This window comes from Acanthamoeba castellanii (assembly GCF_000313135.1).
Source record: "Acanthamoeba castellanii str. Neff unplaced genomic scaffold scf7180000083609, whole genome shotgun sequence".
Taxonomy (NCBI): Eukaryota; Discosea; order Longamoebia; family Acanthamoebidae; genus Acanthamoeba; species Acanthamoeba castellanii.
The window spans coordinates 12,141-27,760 of record NW_004457333.1 but is presented as its reverse complement, the minus strand read 5'-3'; the positions used below and the strand labels follow the sequence as shown (position 1 = coordinate 27,760).

At 56.4% G+C, this 15,620-nt stretch overlaps 6 protein-coding genes and 1 pseudogene across 6 annotated transcripts; 5 read left to right on the top strand and 2 right to left on the bottom strand.

The window, feature by feature from the left end:
* The first annotated feature begins 859 nt into the window (after positions 1-859).
* Positions 860-6,211, top strand: ACA1_305570 (annotated as a pseudogene).
* A 142-nt stretch (positions 6,212-6,353) lies between these two features.
* ACA1_305560 (uncharacterized protein) lies at positions 6,354-7,086 on the top strand (the record flags this gene model as incomplete). Its single annotated transcript, XM_004335691.1, has 4 exons — positions 6,354-6,418; positions 6,486-6,572; positions 6,655-6,909; positions 6,996-7,086. 4 exons carry the CDS (start codon positions 6,354-6,356, stop codon positions 7,084-7,086), a joined length of 498 nt encoding a protein of 165 aa, XP_004335739.1.
* Positions 7,087-7,189: 103 nt separating this feature from the next.
* ACA1_305550 (gammaglutamyl hydrolase, putative) lies at positions 7,190-9,061 on the bottom strand (the record flags this gene model as incomplete). Its single annotated transcript, XM_004335690.1, is given in 9 exon segments — positions 7,190-7,319; positions 7,447-7,527; positions 7,673-7,823; positions 7,918-8,021; positions 8,101-8,255; positions 8,266-8,429; positions 8,567-8,616; positions 8,719-8,754; positions 8,868-9,061. The coding sequence occupies 9 exon segments, from the start codon at positions 9,059-9,061 to the stop codon at positions 7,190-7,192; spliced, it is 1,065 nt and encodes a 354-aa protein (XP_004335738.1).
* A 203-nt stretch (positions 9,062-9,264) lies between these two features.
* Positions 9,265-10,933, top strand: ACA1_305540 (enoylCoA hydratase/isomerase family domain containing protein; the record flags this gene model as incomplete). The annotated part of the gene is made up of 7 exons (XM_004335689.1): positions 9,265-9,405; positions 9,512-9,643; positions 9,742-9,831; positions 9,946-10,089; positions 10,211-10,328; positions 10,440-10,540; positions 10,625-10,933. 7 exons carry the CDS (start codon positions 9,265-9,267, stop codon positions 10,931-10,933), a joined length of 1,035 nt encoding a protein of 344 aa, XP_004335737.1.
* A 90-nt stretch (positions 10,934-11,023) lies between these two features.
* ACA1_305530 (uncharacterized protein) lies at positions 11,024-12,724 on the bottom strand (the record flags this gene model as incomplete). The annotated part of the gene is made up of 10 exons (XM_004335688.1): positions 11,024-11,140; positions 11,237-11,342; positions 11,423-11,487; positions 11,583-11,659; positions 11,729-11,795; positions 11,856-11,948; positions 12,063-12,167; positions 12,250-12,429; positions 12,503-12,555; positions 12,634-12,724. The coding sequence occupies 10 exons, from the start codon at positions 12,722-12,724 to the stop codon at positions 11,024-11,026; spliced, it is 954 nt and encodes a 317-aa protein (XP_004335736.1).
* Positions 12,725-12,926: 202 nt separating this feature from the next.
* Positions 12,927-13,767, top strand: ACA1_305520 (uncharacterized protein; the record flags this gene model as incomplete). The annotated part of the gene is made up of 3 exons (XM_004335687.1): positions 12,927-13,026; positions 13,522-13,626; positions 13,700-13,767. The coding sequence occupies 3 exons, from the start codon at positions 12,927-12,929 to the stop codon at positions 13,765-13,767; spliced, it is 273 nt and encodes a 90-aa protein (XP_004335735.1).
* Positions 13,768-14,263: 496 nt separating this feature from the next.
* ACA1_305510 (uncharacterized protein) lies at positions 14,264-15,388 on the top strand (the record flags this gene model as incomplete). The annotated part of the gene is made up of 5 exons (XM_004335686.1): positions 14,264-14,482; positions 14,610-14,739; positions 14,818-14,994; positions 15,072-15,199; positions 15,260-15,388. 5 exons carry the CDS (start codon positions 14,264-14,266, stop codon positions 15,386-15,388), a joined length of 783 nt encoding a protein of 260 aa, XP_004335734.1.
* Between the last annotated feature and the right edge of the window lie 232 nt (positions 15,389-15,620).

The following is a 15,620-nucleotide window of genomic DNA, read 5'->3' as shown; positions in this document are numbered from 1 at the left end:
CCACTCTGGAAGTGGCGCACGCCCATCGATCACCGAGGTACGCGGCCACCGAATCGTTCGTATCAAGACATATTTCAGTCGTTGATCCAAATGTGGCCCGCGCCAAGAACGGAGAAATGGGCACGGAGATGCGCCATGGGCCAGGAGTGCTGTATCGCCGCACAGCTCTCTGATGGAGGAAGCCACCAACCTCCTCAAGGAAATCTGCCTGGAGGGAGGCTAGTGGCACCATCATTAGCTGCTGGGCATGGTCGAGCAGAACATTGTGGCTATCGTGACCCACAGGCAACCCTACGACCTCGACAGCAGGTGATTCAAGCTTCCTCTCCTCCTCCTCCTTCATGGTGTGAAACGTTTGAGCCTTTTGGGGCGAGCCAACACCTGAGGCGAAAAAAGCAGCCCTTCTCCCCATGACTTTCCGGTCTGGAGTCCACCAAATGGCATTCCGATCATTCTTGGCTACATAGGTAGCCTGGTGAAGTGAAGAGAGGATGCAGCTGCAGAACCAGAGGTGATTGGATTTCCTGCTGCGGGGTTACACCGAGCTAAAGAGTCTCGTCTCTCGTGGTCTTTGATTCGCCTGGGAGATAGCGTCGAGGAATGTAAGGTATTTTATGACGCCACGAGACGTGCGTTTTTGACATTCCCCGCTAGCAGCAATCTCGGTTAGGGGGGTTGAGGTGCGCCCCACCAGCAACCGGTGCGAGCGTAGGGGAAGAAGGGGTGGCGCTGGCACAAGACTTAGTCGCGTAGGAGAAGAACCACCAACACAAGAGAGAGCTGCATCTGCATGCAGGGTGACCTCGATTTCGATGGCATTTTCGCGCCCTCCCTCGCCCATGCCGAACCAAAATCGCAGATGATGACCTTCCAAGGGATCGAGCTCACGAACCTCTACATATCTGTGGTGTTGTGGGCCGCGAGCGCCTTGAACTTCTCGATCTTTCGCCATTCGTCGACCCTGGTGTTCGCGGCCTGCCTCGGCGTACCTCCATTCGTATCAGCATTGATCAATTTACTCTTGTGCGGAGGCGGTGCCACTCACTACCCTCACCTGGCCACATGGGTACACCACCTACACACTCTCTTGCTCATTTTCGCCAAATTTCTCTTTGAGAGTTGTGTACATAATCTCTGATCTATGGTCGTGCCCCAATTCCAGCCGTTGGGCGGCCTCTCGTTGATGGGCATCCTTTGGATTGTGCGCGAAACCGTGCGGAGAGCGCAGGTACACGCCTTCATTGAAGCCTTTGTGGTGCCTCCTGTTGTCTCTTTCTCCCGTTCCCTCCAATGACACACAGCCCTATAACTGGGTTCAACAGGCCCAACCCCCGTATCTTCGAGTTGTCTCCTCGGTCTCACGCAAGTCAGTTGACGTGCTGGCCGTGTGCAGTGCCATCGGCCTTCTGTTTTCCATCCAGGTAGACCCACCTGCAGTGCTCTCTCAGAGAAACGTTGTTTGGCCCCAACCGTTGAGTTGCTTACCCGCGCCTTCTGTGTGCCCGTGTGTGGTGTGTGTGTGTGTGTGTTTTGGGTCTCCCCAGTCCCTCACTCATGCCACAAGCAGCTCCGATGAGGGCGCAGCCACCGTGCAGCACTCTTCTCTCGACTATCTGCTGTTTGTGGTCAAGCAGGCCAGGCAGAGCGTGCGCCTGAATCTCATGCTCGAGTTCCTGGTGCAATTCACCCTCGCTTCGCTGTTCTGGGCCTACTTCGTGGTCGAGCAACGTAAGGCCCACTCCTCCTCCTCCTCCGCCGAGGGCAAGGACCAAGCGCCGAGGGCCAGCAGCTCCGAAAAACCGGTCACCAGCCCCAGCGAACCACGCACTCGCGAGCGCGCAAGGTCAAGAGACGACGGAGGAGTCGAGGAAACAGGCGAAGCTGCCGACAAGCGGCGTAACGGGAAGGATAAGAATGGCCTCAACCGAAGCAGCGACAGCGAACGCGACAAGGACAGCAGCACGTCGGAGGCGAAGCAGCAAGACGGCGCCAAGACAAGCGACAAGCCGCGAGGGCGCAGAGCCGGGTCAGCGCTGAGAACGCTGTTCCTGCGCTCGCTCGTGCTCCACTCGGTGGTCACCTGCAGCATCATCTTCTACGCCTTCTGCACCTGGCCGTTCTCCGACTCCTGGCCCTATTACCTTACCTTCATTTCGCCGCTCTTCCTGGTACGCTCGCGGCATGCCAACCCTGTCGTCGTGGCCCCTCCCTCGCTTCGCTCCTTGGCGGCATCTAACTCGGCAGCGCCTGGCGCGTGTCGTGTCAGATGTCCTTGGCCCCGTCCGTGTCTCTTGGCATCATTACCACGGCCCTGCTGGGCGAAGTGTTCATCTTTTACGAGAGCAAAAGACAGGAGCTGCAGGAGCTGCTTTCCCTCTTCAAGAAGCAGCGATCGGACAACGAGGCCCTCCGCACCACCAACACCTTCTCCCAAGAGGTACCCCCTTTTTTCTTCTCTTTACTTTACTTTATTTTTTATTTTTTTTTGAGGTGCGGGGCTTGGGCGCAGCTGACCACCACGTCTCCCACACTTTCGGTGCACAGAAATACGATGCCGTTTCCAGGAAGATCACGGACAAGCAAAAGTTCCTCGATCACTCTTTCGGAGAGATGAAAAGCCGCGCCGAGGCGATGTCGGGTACTGCACCCCTCCTCGCTTCACCTCAGGAAGAGTGCAATGGAAAAGAACCTCATCGCATGTGGGGTCGTACGCCAGGCTTGATTTCGAGTTTGTCGGATTCCGATCTGCCCCTGGAACAGCGAGGTTACGTGTCGAAGCTGGACGAGACCAACACCCAACTCACCACGTTTGTTCGCGACGTCTCCATCTTCACCAAAGCCAACGATGGCCTCATCGATCTCGAAGGTTCTGAAGCATGCTGCCTCATAGCCATGACCACTATTGCTCCTCAACTAACGTCTTCTTTGTTTGTCTTCTTCATTTTAGCTCAACCCTTTGAAGTCGAGTCTCTGCTCGAGTCTCTTATCACGCAGCTTAGCCTGAGTCCCTCTCTTCTCGGTGAAAAGGACATCGACATCACGTACCAGATCGCCGATGATGTGCCGAGATACCTCATCGGGGTATCGTGCCCCACCAACACTGCTCCAATGCTCTGAAATCAAACGCTAATCGAGATGTGTGTATATATGTATATTTTATATGTCGTCGTTAACCAGGGCGCTACACAACTCAAGAACATCTTGGAGAGCATCCTCTGGAACGCCGTCAAGTTCACGCATCAGGTATCGCTGCGTCCAGCGCACGCATCTAAGGTCATTGACAGTTCAGGCTAACGGACGTCTTCTGGGCCTCAGGGTGCCATCGTCATTTCGGTGGTCCGTAACCAAGTCCGCGGGCGCCAGCCCCTGGGGCCGGAGCAAGCGGACCTCGACGGGACCGCCACACTCTCGTTTGCCATCAGCGACACGGGCATTGGCATCCCGCAGTCCCACATGGGCAAGCTGTTCCTTCCCTTCTCCTCGTCTACGCTCAAGAGATACGGGTACGAGCCTCGAGGACCACGCGTGGGCGTGCCTCGCAGCCCAATCCTGACCCCTCGGCTGACTCCTCCTTTCTTTGCCCTGTTCAGTGGCAGCGGATTGGGCCTTAGTATCGCGGAAAGGCTGACCTCGCTGTTCCTTGACGGCCGCATCTCAGTAGAGAGCGAGGTACGCGCGTTATTCCTATGACGCCCCCCGCTGCCGACCTGCGCCATGGCACGCCTGTGAGGGCATGCTGCTGATCAGCTGTGCTTTTGCGCCGTCAACAGGAGGGAAGAGGGTCGACCTTCACCTTCACGGCTAAGTTCAGCCTCGACTACCATCACCCACCCCCAGAGAGTACGCGCGGTCCAACCCTCAAACATCTGTGCAGGTCACACTGATCGCCTCTCCTTCTTCTCCTTCACTCGACAGGTGTGGTGGTATCGCTCGCCGGCTTCCCGATCTACGTCATCGACGACAACGAACACGTGTGCAGGCAGATCACCGATCATTTGTCCCAATTTGGGTGTCACGTAAGCTATGGTGCGCCGCTGCAATCCCCCCCGAACACCCTTCGCTTACCTCATATTTGCTACTCTCGTTCTTTGCCGCTCACCTGTCCTGTCTTCCCAACAGCTTTGAATTGGCGCCAGGGCATCGAAGAACTGAAGAGGGGCGACTACAAGTTGCTGTTCCTTGACTACATGGTACGCGCAGTAGCCCACATTGGCTTCCGTCGGTCTGTGTGCGTTGTTACGCTCACGCCCTGCGCTCCTCTGCGTCTCTCCAGATGGGTGGTGTCACAGGAGTCGAAGTGCACCGATACCTTATGGAAGAAGCGGGGCTCAGAGACTTGCTTGTCATCATGATGTGCGTAGCTCCATTGCCTCTCGGTCCCTTTGTTGCTTAAACCCTAACCCTGCGCCCTTCTTCTAAGGTGCACGCCCGCGCAAAAGAAGGAGATTCAGCACATCTCGCCCACCCTCAACGCATTCCTGCTCAAGCCGGTACAGTTGCACCCTCTTCAGCGCGTCGTCACCTGTTTTCTCTAGAGCTCACTTTTTCCTTTTCCTCACCAGCTTCGCAAGAAGGAGCTGCTCAACATCGTGATGAACCACTCGGGCAGTAAGCGCGGGGGCTACGCTCTTGAGGTGCCCACCAACTCGAACCAGGTGCGCTCTTCCTGCCGAATTCGTTCCCTATTCATAATTATTATGATAATTATGAAAGGTGCTGGTATTCTTTATTTATTATTATTTTTGCTGACGCGCTTGGCAGGCCGAAGGCGAGAGCAAGGTAGCGGAGGAGGAGAGGGCCATGGGTCAGCCGTTGGGTGGGATCCAGCTCAAAGTGCTCGTCGCGGAGGACAACAAAATGAGCGCAAAAATCCTCGACATGCTGATCAAGAAGGCCGGCCATCAATGCACCGTCGCTTCCGACGGTCAGCAAGCCTTCGCCGCCTACTCAAAGACGCCATTCGACATCATCTTCATGGTTCGCACCGGCCCTCCTCCCCATCAACTCTGATGACTGTCGCATCATGACCTCACGCCTGTCAAACGTATGCAGTAGGATTGCCGTATGCCCATAACCGATGGTTGGGAGGCCACCAAGCTGATCCGAGAGAAAGAACGGAAGGAGGCGGAAGAAAAGGTACGCTTTGCTCTGCACTCCGCGTGATTGTTCGACACCCGATTGTGAGTTGTGTTCGAGTTTCGTGGTCTCACATGCCCTTCTTGTGTGCTGGTTCACCCTAGGGACTATCCGCGGAAGAGGCGGCCGCCGACCACGTGCCCATCGTGGCCCTGACGGCCGACGATTCTCGAGAGATGTGCCTTCAGGTGGGCATGGACGACTACCTGAGCAAGCCTGTCGATAAGGCGGCCTTCTACGAGATGCTGCAGCGATATGCTCACCAGAAGCAGCAGCGAATCCGGTCCAACATGCTCAACCAACGGTACACTCCGATCCGCTCGGTTCCAAATGTCGTTTATTCGACTCACCTTTTTTCTCTGTGCGAACAAACTGTACAGGCGCACGTCGCGAAGTGATTCGTTGAACCAGCTCCCAGAAGCAGACAGGAACAGGCAGAGCATACGAATTCTGCTGGTCGAGGATAACGCCACCAACGCCCTCATCGGTACCTTTTTTTCCTCCCCCTCTTCTTAGTAATCGACTGATCGGTGGTGACCGTCGAATTGGTTTCGTTGCGTAGGAGCGCGTGTCTTGCGACGCAAGAACTTCCAGGTGGACATTGCCCAGAACGGCAAAATCGCCCTCGACATGTTCCGCTCCAACCCCGACTTGTACAAACTCATTCTCATGGTACGATCTCTGTTCCCGTACTCGCCGGGGTGTGATGCACAGGCCGCGTTATATCACATAATGCTCATCACATTTCACCTCACGCGCAGGATATCCACATGCCTGTCATGGACGGTGTCACGTGCACGCGTCACATACGTGAGTATGAAAATGCACAGAACATCCAAAACAAGGTGCCCATCATCGCACTCACTGGTACGCGTCGTGCACCACCTTCTTCTTGCGCAATCGTGAGTGGCTTCCGTGTGCTGACTCAACTCCTACTTTGCGTCACACAGCCGACACGACACCACGCCAGAGGCGGATCTGCATTGAGGCGGGATGCAATGAGTACCTCTCGAAACCGATCAACTATCCTCTTTTGGTGGATACCGTAAAGAGGTTCCTGCAGAACCTGCTCTAGTGCTGTACAGCGTTCCATCACCACCGCGAGCCGCGCGTGGTTGTGAAAAACAAAATAAAAATAAAAATAAAAAAACGTTGCAAATAGAAAAGGCGCGAAAAGACAGTACGCCAAGCCACAATTTCATCTTGTGCGTTGAAGGATGAGCAAGAGGAAGAAGTGCTACGCAGTCAGCGTGGGGCACACCCCGGGCATATACGACACCTGGTACGAAAAGCTTCAAATCGTTGTGAATTCATCTCTTCATCCAATTTTGGCTCGACCTGTTGCACAGGGAAGAATGCAAGGCGCAGGTAGATGGGTTCTCGGGGGCAAAGTATAAAGGCTTTGCCACCCAGGCCGAAGCTCTGCAGTTTCTTGAGTACGTTCAACCAACTCTCAACCCGCTGCACCATGACGAAGCCACAGCGCAGTCTGACAGGCTCCGCATGTTCTGCATGCAGAAGCAACGCCAGTGCAGCGCCACGACCCCAGCAAGCCAACACACGAAGCACAGCGCTGAAGCGCAAGCGGGAAGAGGACGACGATGAGGAGGAAGAGCAGACCTCGCCACAGAAGCCCCAAACGCGACGACAGACAAAGTTGATCACCTCTCCGTTCTTCTCCACACCCTCTTCCTCTTCGTCGTCTTCGTCAGGAGCTGAGCCGCGCGAGAAGAAGCGTTCACGCACAGTTCCTTCGCAGCCCACATCCGGCCGGTGCGTTTCTCTTCTTTCTTCTTCTTCTCGTAGCTGGTGCGGTGACTCACAATCAACCACCACACCACACCTTTAACCCTTTGCAGGAACACCACGTTGCAGAAGTTCTTCGAGGACAACAACCTGCAGGCGCGGAAGTGGGTGGACAAGGACTGGATTGTCGCCAACTGGAAGTAGCACACCTCATCGATGAGCTCATAAAACAACAATACCTGCACCCGGGTGGCACGGAACCTAAGCCGCGAGTGTGGCGATTCATGCGCGAACTGGGCCAGTAGGTCTATTTCCAGAAGTAGACCTGTTCGTAGTAGCGGTCGATTCTGGGCGTGTACAGCGGAGCGAAGTTGTAGATCAGCGAGGCGTACTCCTCGCTCTTGTTCGCAAACGTGTTCGCGCTCTTTCTGGCCTCACTGCGCTCCGTGTTTTTCCCAATGTTAGTTACACCACCGCACACGCACACGCACACGCACACGCACACGCACACGCACACGCACACGCACAGTCGAAAATGTGTGAGCGTGGACAAGGGATCAGGACCTGACGAGGAAATTGGAGAGGGCCTGCATGGCCGCCACAGCATCAGCCGAGTGGATCAGGGCCTCCTCACGGTCCCACTCGCTGCACCATCGGAGAACAAGACATCATGTGTGCGTGAGCAGGACAGCCCTCAGAAGAGACGTGCAGAGAGAGTGCGTGTCGTGTGCGTGTGCGTGTGCGTGTGCGTGTGCGTGTGCTTATGCGTGTGTGTGTGGCCGGTCCGTACTAGGCGTTACGCTCGGGGTGGTACTGGGTGGCGTAGAAGGGGTGCTTCTTGCTCTCCATCGACGAGATGAACGTCCAACCCCGGCGATCTTCGTTGGTCGACAGAATGTCCCACGTCGAGCGGAACCTTTCGTTGTCTGTGCCCACGGTAACTGAGTCAGTGACTGAGCGCGCACATGCACGCACGCACACCCACTGCACCACCGTGTCACACGCACGTCGCGTGCAGAAAAAAATGTGGCGTACGGGCATAGAGGTCGGGGGCGAGTCCGAGCTGGTGCAGGTTTTGCGCGACGGCCTGGTTCCTGAAGATGTCCACGATGCGCTTTTCCATCGAACCGTACAGACGACTGACCACAAGAGACGGAGAGATCGTGAGCGATTCGGAGGCGGTGCGCTGTCTCTCGGGTAGACCACCAGAGGTCTCACCTGTGCGCGGCCGCCGAGCTGAAGTCGAGGGCGAGGGTGAGGTTCTCGGCCTGGAACTCGGTCAGGATCGAATCGTCGCCGGAGGCCATGATCGCCATTTGCTCGAAGCCCTGGCAAGTGCCCCAGAGAGGGAAATAGTTTCCGGCCTCGTTTTGCTGCACATACCGGGCGGCCGCTCGCGCTCGTCACGTCAGTTCGCTGTGCAATTGCAATGGAGGAGGAGGAGAAGGAGTGGAAGCGGACCTTGATCGCCCAGTTGTAGATGAACTGGCTGGTGTTCTGGTAGTGTGAGCCCGGGATGTCGAGCTCTCCACCCGGAAACACCACACCTGATGCGATTTCAGAAGAATACCACACACACACACACACACACAACACGCACACAACACGCACATGAGGCACAGAACATGCCGGTGCTTCTCTCCCGCCACTCATCGAGTGGACGACCATCAGCGCGGCCGCGTACCGTTGATGCTCTGCAGCAAGCGGACCAGCTGCGGCTCGGGCAGGTCGTATCTGGTCAGTCACGAGAAAGAAGAAACCCTCATTAGCTCCCCCTCCGCCCACACATATCAGGCGGCACTGCGCAGGCTGCTGGCGAAGTGTGGGTGTCGGTACTGCACAGCGACCACGCGAGCGCCCGCACTCTCAAGCCTGCAACATGTTATATGCCCCCGGAGAGCAAAACAAAAAAATGAAGGCAACGTCGTCAAATAGAGAAAACGAAGAGGAAAAGGGAAGGGGAAGAGGGGGGGGGAGGTTCGAACCATTTGACGTAGGCGGCGGCGAGGTAGGTGCGGCCGAGTCCCTTGTACTGGGGGTCGGCGTAGGTGGGCTGGGCCATCACCCCGACAATGGGTCGGGCGTTGTGCACCTGGTCGCCCAGTCCGTCCACGACCGTCGCATTCGCAACTGCTACGCAGACCAACGCGCACACCACGAGTAATACGACTTGCGGCATCCTCTTCATCATCAACAGTTTCTTCTTTTGCTATTCTGGCGTGACCCAAAACAAGCGAAAGAAAGAGAGAGGAGTTGCACAACCGACAGCTGCGGTCACTTCCGACTTCTTTCGGGCTTGCCCATTGGGCCGGGAAAAAAGAAATGGCTTCAAAAATAAAAAAATAAATCCACAGATTAGATTTGCACTCAAGAAGAGAAGGGATGAGGCGTGCCACGTTGAAGGTGGTGGCGGGCAGAGGGGCGGTGCCGGCTGGGCAGGCAGTGCGGTCGTGCTTCGGTCGCCGGGCCTTTACCACAGCGGCTGCCAGCACTGAGGTGAAACAGAAGTATGATTTCATCAATGTACGTTGTGCCTCCCATCTACATCTGATCGGCACCAGCAGCTGCAAGATTTGTGCCGAGGAAGGCCTGACCGAGGGGGATTTGGACCAAACGATCTGCACTTCAGGTGGAGGACAAGGGCGAAGTGCGATGGGTGTCGCTCAATCGGCCAGACACGCACAACGCCTTCAACGAGCTGGTCATCGGCGAAATCACCGACGCCTTCCGCACCATCCAGCGCGACGCTGCCCAAGAGAAGGTGCACCACATTATTTTTTCATGATTATAATCATTATTTTTATTTTATTCAAATCAATTTTTGATTATTTATTATCCTTGCGCGGCCATACTGCACAGTTTCGTGCGGTGGTGTTGACCGGCAACGGCAAGTCCTTCTCGGCCGGTGCCGACCTCAACTGGATGAAGAAGATGGCCTCCTACACCCAGGTTCGTCGCCACTCTTCCATTCTTTCGTCACATCACCCTGAGAGGTGATCAAACATGGGGTTTTTTTTTCAAACGTCATTGATCATTGGTTGTGGTGGTGCAACTTTCGAGCAGAAGGAGAACGAGCTGGACTCGCACAAGCTGTTCGACATGTTCAATTCCATCTACGCGTGCCCCATGCCCGTCATCGGCCGCATCAACGGCAACGCCATCGGCGGCGGTTCGGGCCTCGTTTCCGCCTGCGACTTTGCCTTCTCCGTGCGCTCCTCTCTCTCTCTCTCTCTTCTCGTGTGCGGCCTTGAAGCAAGGCATCATGCACGTCGGAGAGTGAATACTTAACTGAGCGTTGATGTGGTGAACCTCGGCTGTGGGCTCGCAGGTCAACAAGGCCGTGTTTGGGTTCACCGAGGTGAAGCTCGGCCTCATTCCCGCGGTGATCTCGCCCTTTGTGATGATGAAGATCGGCAAGGGCAACTGCTCACGCTACTTCCTGACCGGTACCCCACCCCATCCCTCGCTTTACAGTTTGTCAAACTTCCAGCGCCTGCACCGATCGGCTGGCGCCTGACTCTTCACCCATCACCCGTCACCCACCTATCCACAACCAGGCGAGCGATTCTACGCAACCGAAGCGACTCGCTTGGGACTGATCCAGGGTTCCTTCGAAACGGTCGAGGAGCTGGACAAGGCCGTCGACTCGGTGCTCACCGTACGAGCTCCCCACTTAATGACACTAAGGTCTTTGTCCACGGGGCCTCACGCTGTCACACGCACACGCACACACACCGAGCAGGAGATCAAGGCCAACTCGCCGGCGGCGATGCGTTCGTGCAAGCAACTGATCAACAACGTCTACCACTCCCTGGGGTCTCCCAAGAAGGGCGAAGGCCTCTCGGACGTCAAGGCACCACCACCCCACCTCGCTCCTCCTTTGTCTCTCTTTGTTCATCACTCCTGTGGAGCTGACGATCACTTGGGTCCCCGTTCGGTACCACAGGAGCAGCTGGCGAGCGAGATTGCGCGCATCCGAGTGTCGAAGGAGGGCCAGGAGGGTCTGTCGGCCTTCCTCGAGAAGCGCAAGCCCTCCTGGATCGTGTCGTGAATGTACCCAGTTTGCGCCTTGCATTCCTTATACTGTTCCATTTACGTGGTACTTTGGGGGATTGCGCACAGAGCGCTGGGGCGCGCTTTTTCAGAAGTGGAAGCTGAGGCCAATGTGTGGCCCGCTCCTGCGGTCGTAGTTGACGGCGAGCATCCACGCCCCGCGTTGGTTCTCCAGCTTGTGTCCAATCGCGAGTCCAACACCATCCTGATGATGATGATGATGATGAACATCGTTGCCAGTGTGGGTACATGTCGGCCAGGGTCCTCGTAACAGCTCAGCTGGTGGTGGGGCGGGTGGTACCTCGGTGTCGAACTTGGCCTTGAGGATGTAAGGGAAGTCGCGCGTCGGGCGCAGCTCCAGTCCGCCGGCAGTTCGGGAGTGCAGGTCGTTCATGTTGAACTCATACCTGAACAAGGGCAGGACGAGCTGACGTGTCAGGTCTGTGGTGTCACCTTCCCTTGGTGCCTGCGCTGGGTGGTGGAGTACCGTGTGGCAAGGTGCACAGAACGGAAAATCTCACGCGTGTAGGTGGCTCGGATGTGGCCCATGACCTGAGTAGTAGAGAGAGAGAGAGATAGAGAGAGAGTGACGTGTCTGCGTGAGGGGTCACTCGATTGGATGGACAGAGGTCATAGAGGTGAGGTACAGCGGCGGCGATAGTGAACTCGGTGGTGGCGTCGCTGGTCGAGCCCTCCCGCTTCAAGTAGCGCAGGCCCACGGACACTGCCCCACGCGCCCGCACAGCATTAATGTAATGTGGACTAGAAAGCGGCATTAGAAGCGGAATGGTACAGCTGGGCTTGGCTTCGGCCACCGAGTAGAGGAGCTCGGCGCCGAGCGCCCAGTTGGTGGTGATCGCCTGCAAGGAAGGAGTAAGTATGTAGAGTGCCAAGGTTCGCCGACAGGAGGGACATCGTACGGTGAGGTTGTTGAGGAGGAAGATGTGCTTGTCGGTGGTGTAGGTGAAGCGCGAAGTAGTTGCCGATCCGCTGTACTTCATTGAACTGAGGAACTGCGTAGGGCAAGGTAAGATCACATCAAATGCACTATCGTGAGTCGCATGGAGGAGATGCGCATGATGAAAGTGTAATCGCGTGTGTCATCGCGTGTGTCGCGTGTGTCGTACGATAGGCACAGACGGTGTGAGGGAGCTGACGATCAGGTTTTTGAAGCTCCACCGCTTTCCTATCTTGTGGATGTACATCGCCTCTGCCGTGCCTTCGCTGGACACCTGTTATTCCACCGAGTCCCATTTTTTCGTCAAAGCGACGACGTCGAAAAGAAGAGAAGAGGACCTGTGTTGGTCAGCATACCTCGCCTGAGAGGAGGAAGCTGTGGCCGGGCGGCAGGGGCGCTTGGCCAGCAGCGACGTCCGCGCCGTCCGCAGGGCTGGTCGTCGGGGTGAGTGGCGTGGAGCAGTAGGTGAAGCCCGCGATGGGATAGGGCAACGGCGGCAGCAACATCAACCGCACCGACCGCTGAAACGGCCAACCCTGCCCAACAAAACAAAACACAACATTGGCACCACGCGAGGGCACCAGAAAGACACGCACGGGGCTGGAGTACGAGAGTGCGTCGACAAGGGCCAAAGTTGAGCATGTTCGGGAAGTTGAGAATATCTGTGAGACCACGCGCGAGACAGTCAGCGAACACATAAAGAGATTAAAATGTGTAGGGAGAGAGCGCGGAAGAGGCACCGGCAGCCCGCTGATCAAGCAGGTCGTAGGGACCCGGGTTTGGTCCCGGCTGGTCTCGCTGGTCATCTTCAAAACGCAACTCTTCCTCCATTGATTGGTATGTGTTTTTTCTTTTTCTCGATTTTAATCTTCTGTTTCTATCATTTCCCTTCTTTTCTTCGAATTTCCTAATATGGGGCAGTTGGCTTTTTATTGAGCTGGCCCCATTGGTTGGTTAGTTTAGCTTTCCTGTTTCCGGGAGGGACAAGAAGCCTCACCGACCTTGGAAAGCAGTCCCCCCACAGACAAAGGCAATGCCGTTGGCTCCGACCGTACCGCTCTGGCTTGTCGTTGTCGTCGTGGCATCGCTGGTGCTGGCGTGGAGGGAGGCACCTCCCGGACCTACACCCAGGCGTGCCGGCCGTGTGGAACGCCCGCGTTAGTCCCGAAGACCAACTCACCGACCAATTCAATCTCTATCGCGCGCTGGCCGGTGTGGACAACGTCGCAACGCAATCGGCTCTGATCAGCTGATTTGCTTCTCTCTTTCCACATCGTGGTGACACCACCAGTCGTTGTATTGACCCTCTCTCCCTCTCTCTCTCCTCTCCGTGTGTGTGCAATAATCAAGCATTGCTTGCGTGCTGCACAGCTCTCGTTGAGTGCGGGAACGGGTTCTGCCAGGAGCCTACTGAGACTGTGTTGTCTTGCCGGGAAGACTGCAAGCGTTGTGGGCCGTACCCTGCTGATCTTGGGGGCCAGCCAGCCAAGTGCGAGAATGGAACTTGGCTTTTGGGCGGCAGTCTTGAGCTCGGTGAGGTTCGTTCCTCACCACTGCGACCGCCCATTGATCACACACTCTGCCATTGGCCCATGCTCACTCATCGACGCGCCAGACTATAAACGCAGGGAGCACACCGCCGACGTTCTTGGGCGACCTCAAGCTTAGCGCCTCGTCTTCAATTCGCTTCACCGCCACGGGGAGGAACACCTACGGCTCCATCCAACTATCAGGTACCTCGTCATGAGCGTGCGTGCGCGCGTGCGTGGCATTCACTCACACTCATCAACGTTGTGCGTCGTTCAGGATGCGCGCACCTGGACGGAACCCTCGAATTAGACATTGCTCGTCGCATTGAAGGCACCACGCCCTAACCTTCACAGTTGTCAGCGGCACATGCGCACCAGTGCAGCCGCCCAGCAAGCGCCAGTCTTGTACGTTCCTTTCCGCGCAAGCTGCTTATCGCGAATGAGCAAGACATGGTCCCAGTCACTCACCAGAGGAGCGGGACCAGTCGGAGATGGCACGGCCTTCCGTCAGATCAAGATCAACTACCAGCAGGAGAATGAGTGCCCGCCTACCTCGGACAGCGAGGGCTCCGGCACCTCGTTCGCTGTTCTCATCAAGCCCGCGTCTGGCTGTGGCGGGCATGCTGGCGCTGTGATTCTACGGCGCAAAGACCAAGTGCTCCCCTGACAGTTTTTGATTAGTTTTCCTTTCCATTTCCCTTCTCTTCTGTTCCGTCCTATATTGCTCTGCTCTTCCCATTGGTTGGAGTGGCCAGTTTTCATTATTGCGCTGCCCGAACCGGCGGCACCTGGTTTCCCAGAGCTCAGCACCTCTGCGCTTTTCTTTACTCCAGCACACACCATGCAGGCCACCATGACCCCAACCGTTCGGCTCTTCGTTGTGGTCGCAGTGGTTATGCTGGCGCCACTTTTTATCTCGGGCGTCGAAGGAAGCGTCTCCCGTACCTTCAACGAGGCGTGCGCCGTGTGGAACGCTCGCGCTCTTTACCAGAGTCAACCCACCCCTCAGTGGCTAGGCAGCTCTCTCGACTGCGCCACAGGGGGGCCGGGCGTCATGCAGGTTCCCCTTCCTTAGTCGTTCACGTCCACGTTCTCCGTCTTGTCTGCTCCGCCATGAACGAAATTCACCACCTCAACCAATATCCGCGAGTGTGTACCTAAACCTTGGGCGGGCGGGCGGAGTGCAGGAGCTGGTGCCGGAGAACGTGCTCGACCAGTTCAATCTCTACCGCACGCTGGCCGGCTTGCCCAACGTCACCCTCAACGGCACCAAGAGTGACGGCGCGCAGGCTGCGGCCTGGTGGGACGCGGCACTTAGTACGAGCTTCACACCCAGCTCTTGTTCTGTCCCACTCGCGGCGCTCATTGCCATTGGATGGGCTTTTTGGCTTCCAGTCCAGGCTGGTGGGTGTGACCCGAACAATTTGGACCAGTGTTGGGCCAACACATCCTCGCCTTGCTACACTGAGGATAGACAGACACGGGCCTCGAGTATTCATCTCCATCAGGTGCGTTTGGGTGGAACGTACTTCGATGTGGCCTCCATCCTTGAAGCCGGCTACCACGATATTGGTGCGTGACATTCGATGCTCTTGCTCAGCCACTCATATGCCACGCTGAACATTTATATATTTTGACTCGCACTCCAGTCCTTTACCCCGAGACGACCAGCATCGGCATTGGCATGTACGGTAATGAGACTGGCGTGAACGGAAACTTTACCGGTTTTTCGTGCCAGACGATCGATGCTGCTGGCGCCCCTTCATCGCCGAACCGCGTATGACCTCCCCTATCATGAAGCTTGCAGTTTGGAGTCGCTCATGTCCCTCTTAATCAGAGAGACACGACCTCAGGGTGGTATGCCTACCCCCCTGACGGAGTGCTGGAGGTCTCGGCCATGAGCGGCTTGCGCATGTGGAAATTTGTCACGCAAGCGCCCCTCGGTACCTTCTCCAATCGCGATTAGGGGCATTGCTTCGAAAAATGAGACAAATGCCTGACTTTTGACCCCCAACCTGCAGCTGATTCAACCGCTGTCCAAGTTTTCGATTTGCAAAACAACTTCGAGTCAGTTCCATCTGAGTACGGTTCACCTGTCAGCTCCAACGGGTGGTATTGGTTCGAGTTTGGTGTGTTTTCCTCTCCCCCCGGGCAGTTCGCTCATTGAGCAAAGAAGCTGACCCAACTTCGTGGGGCAC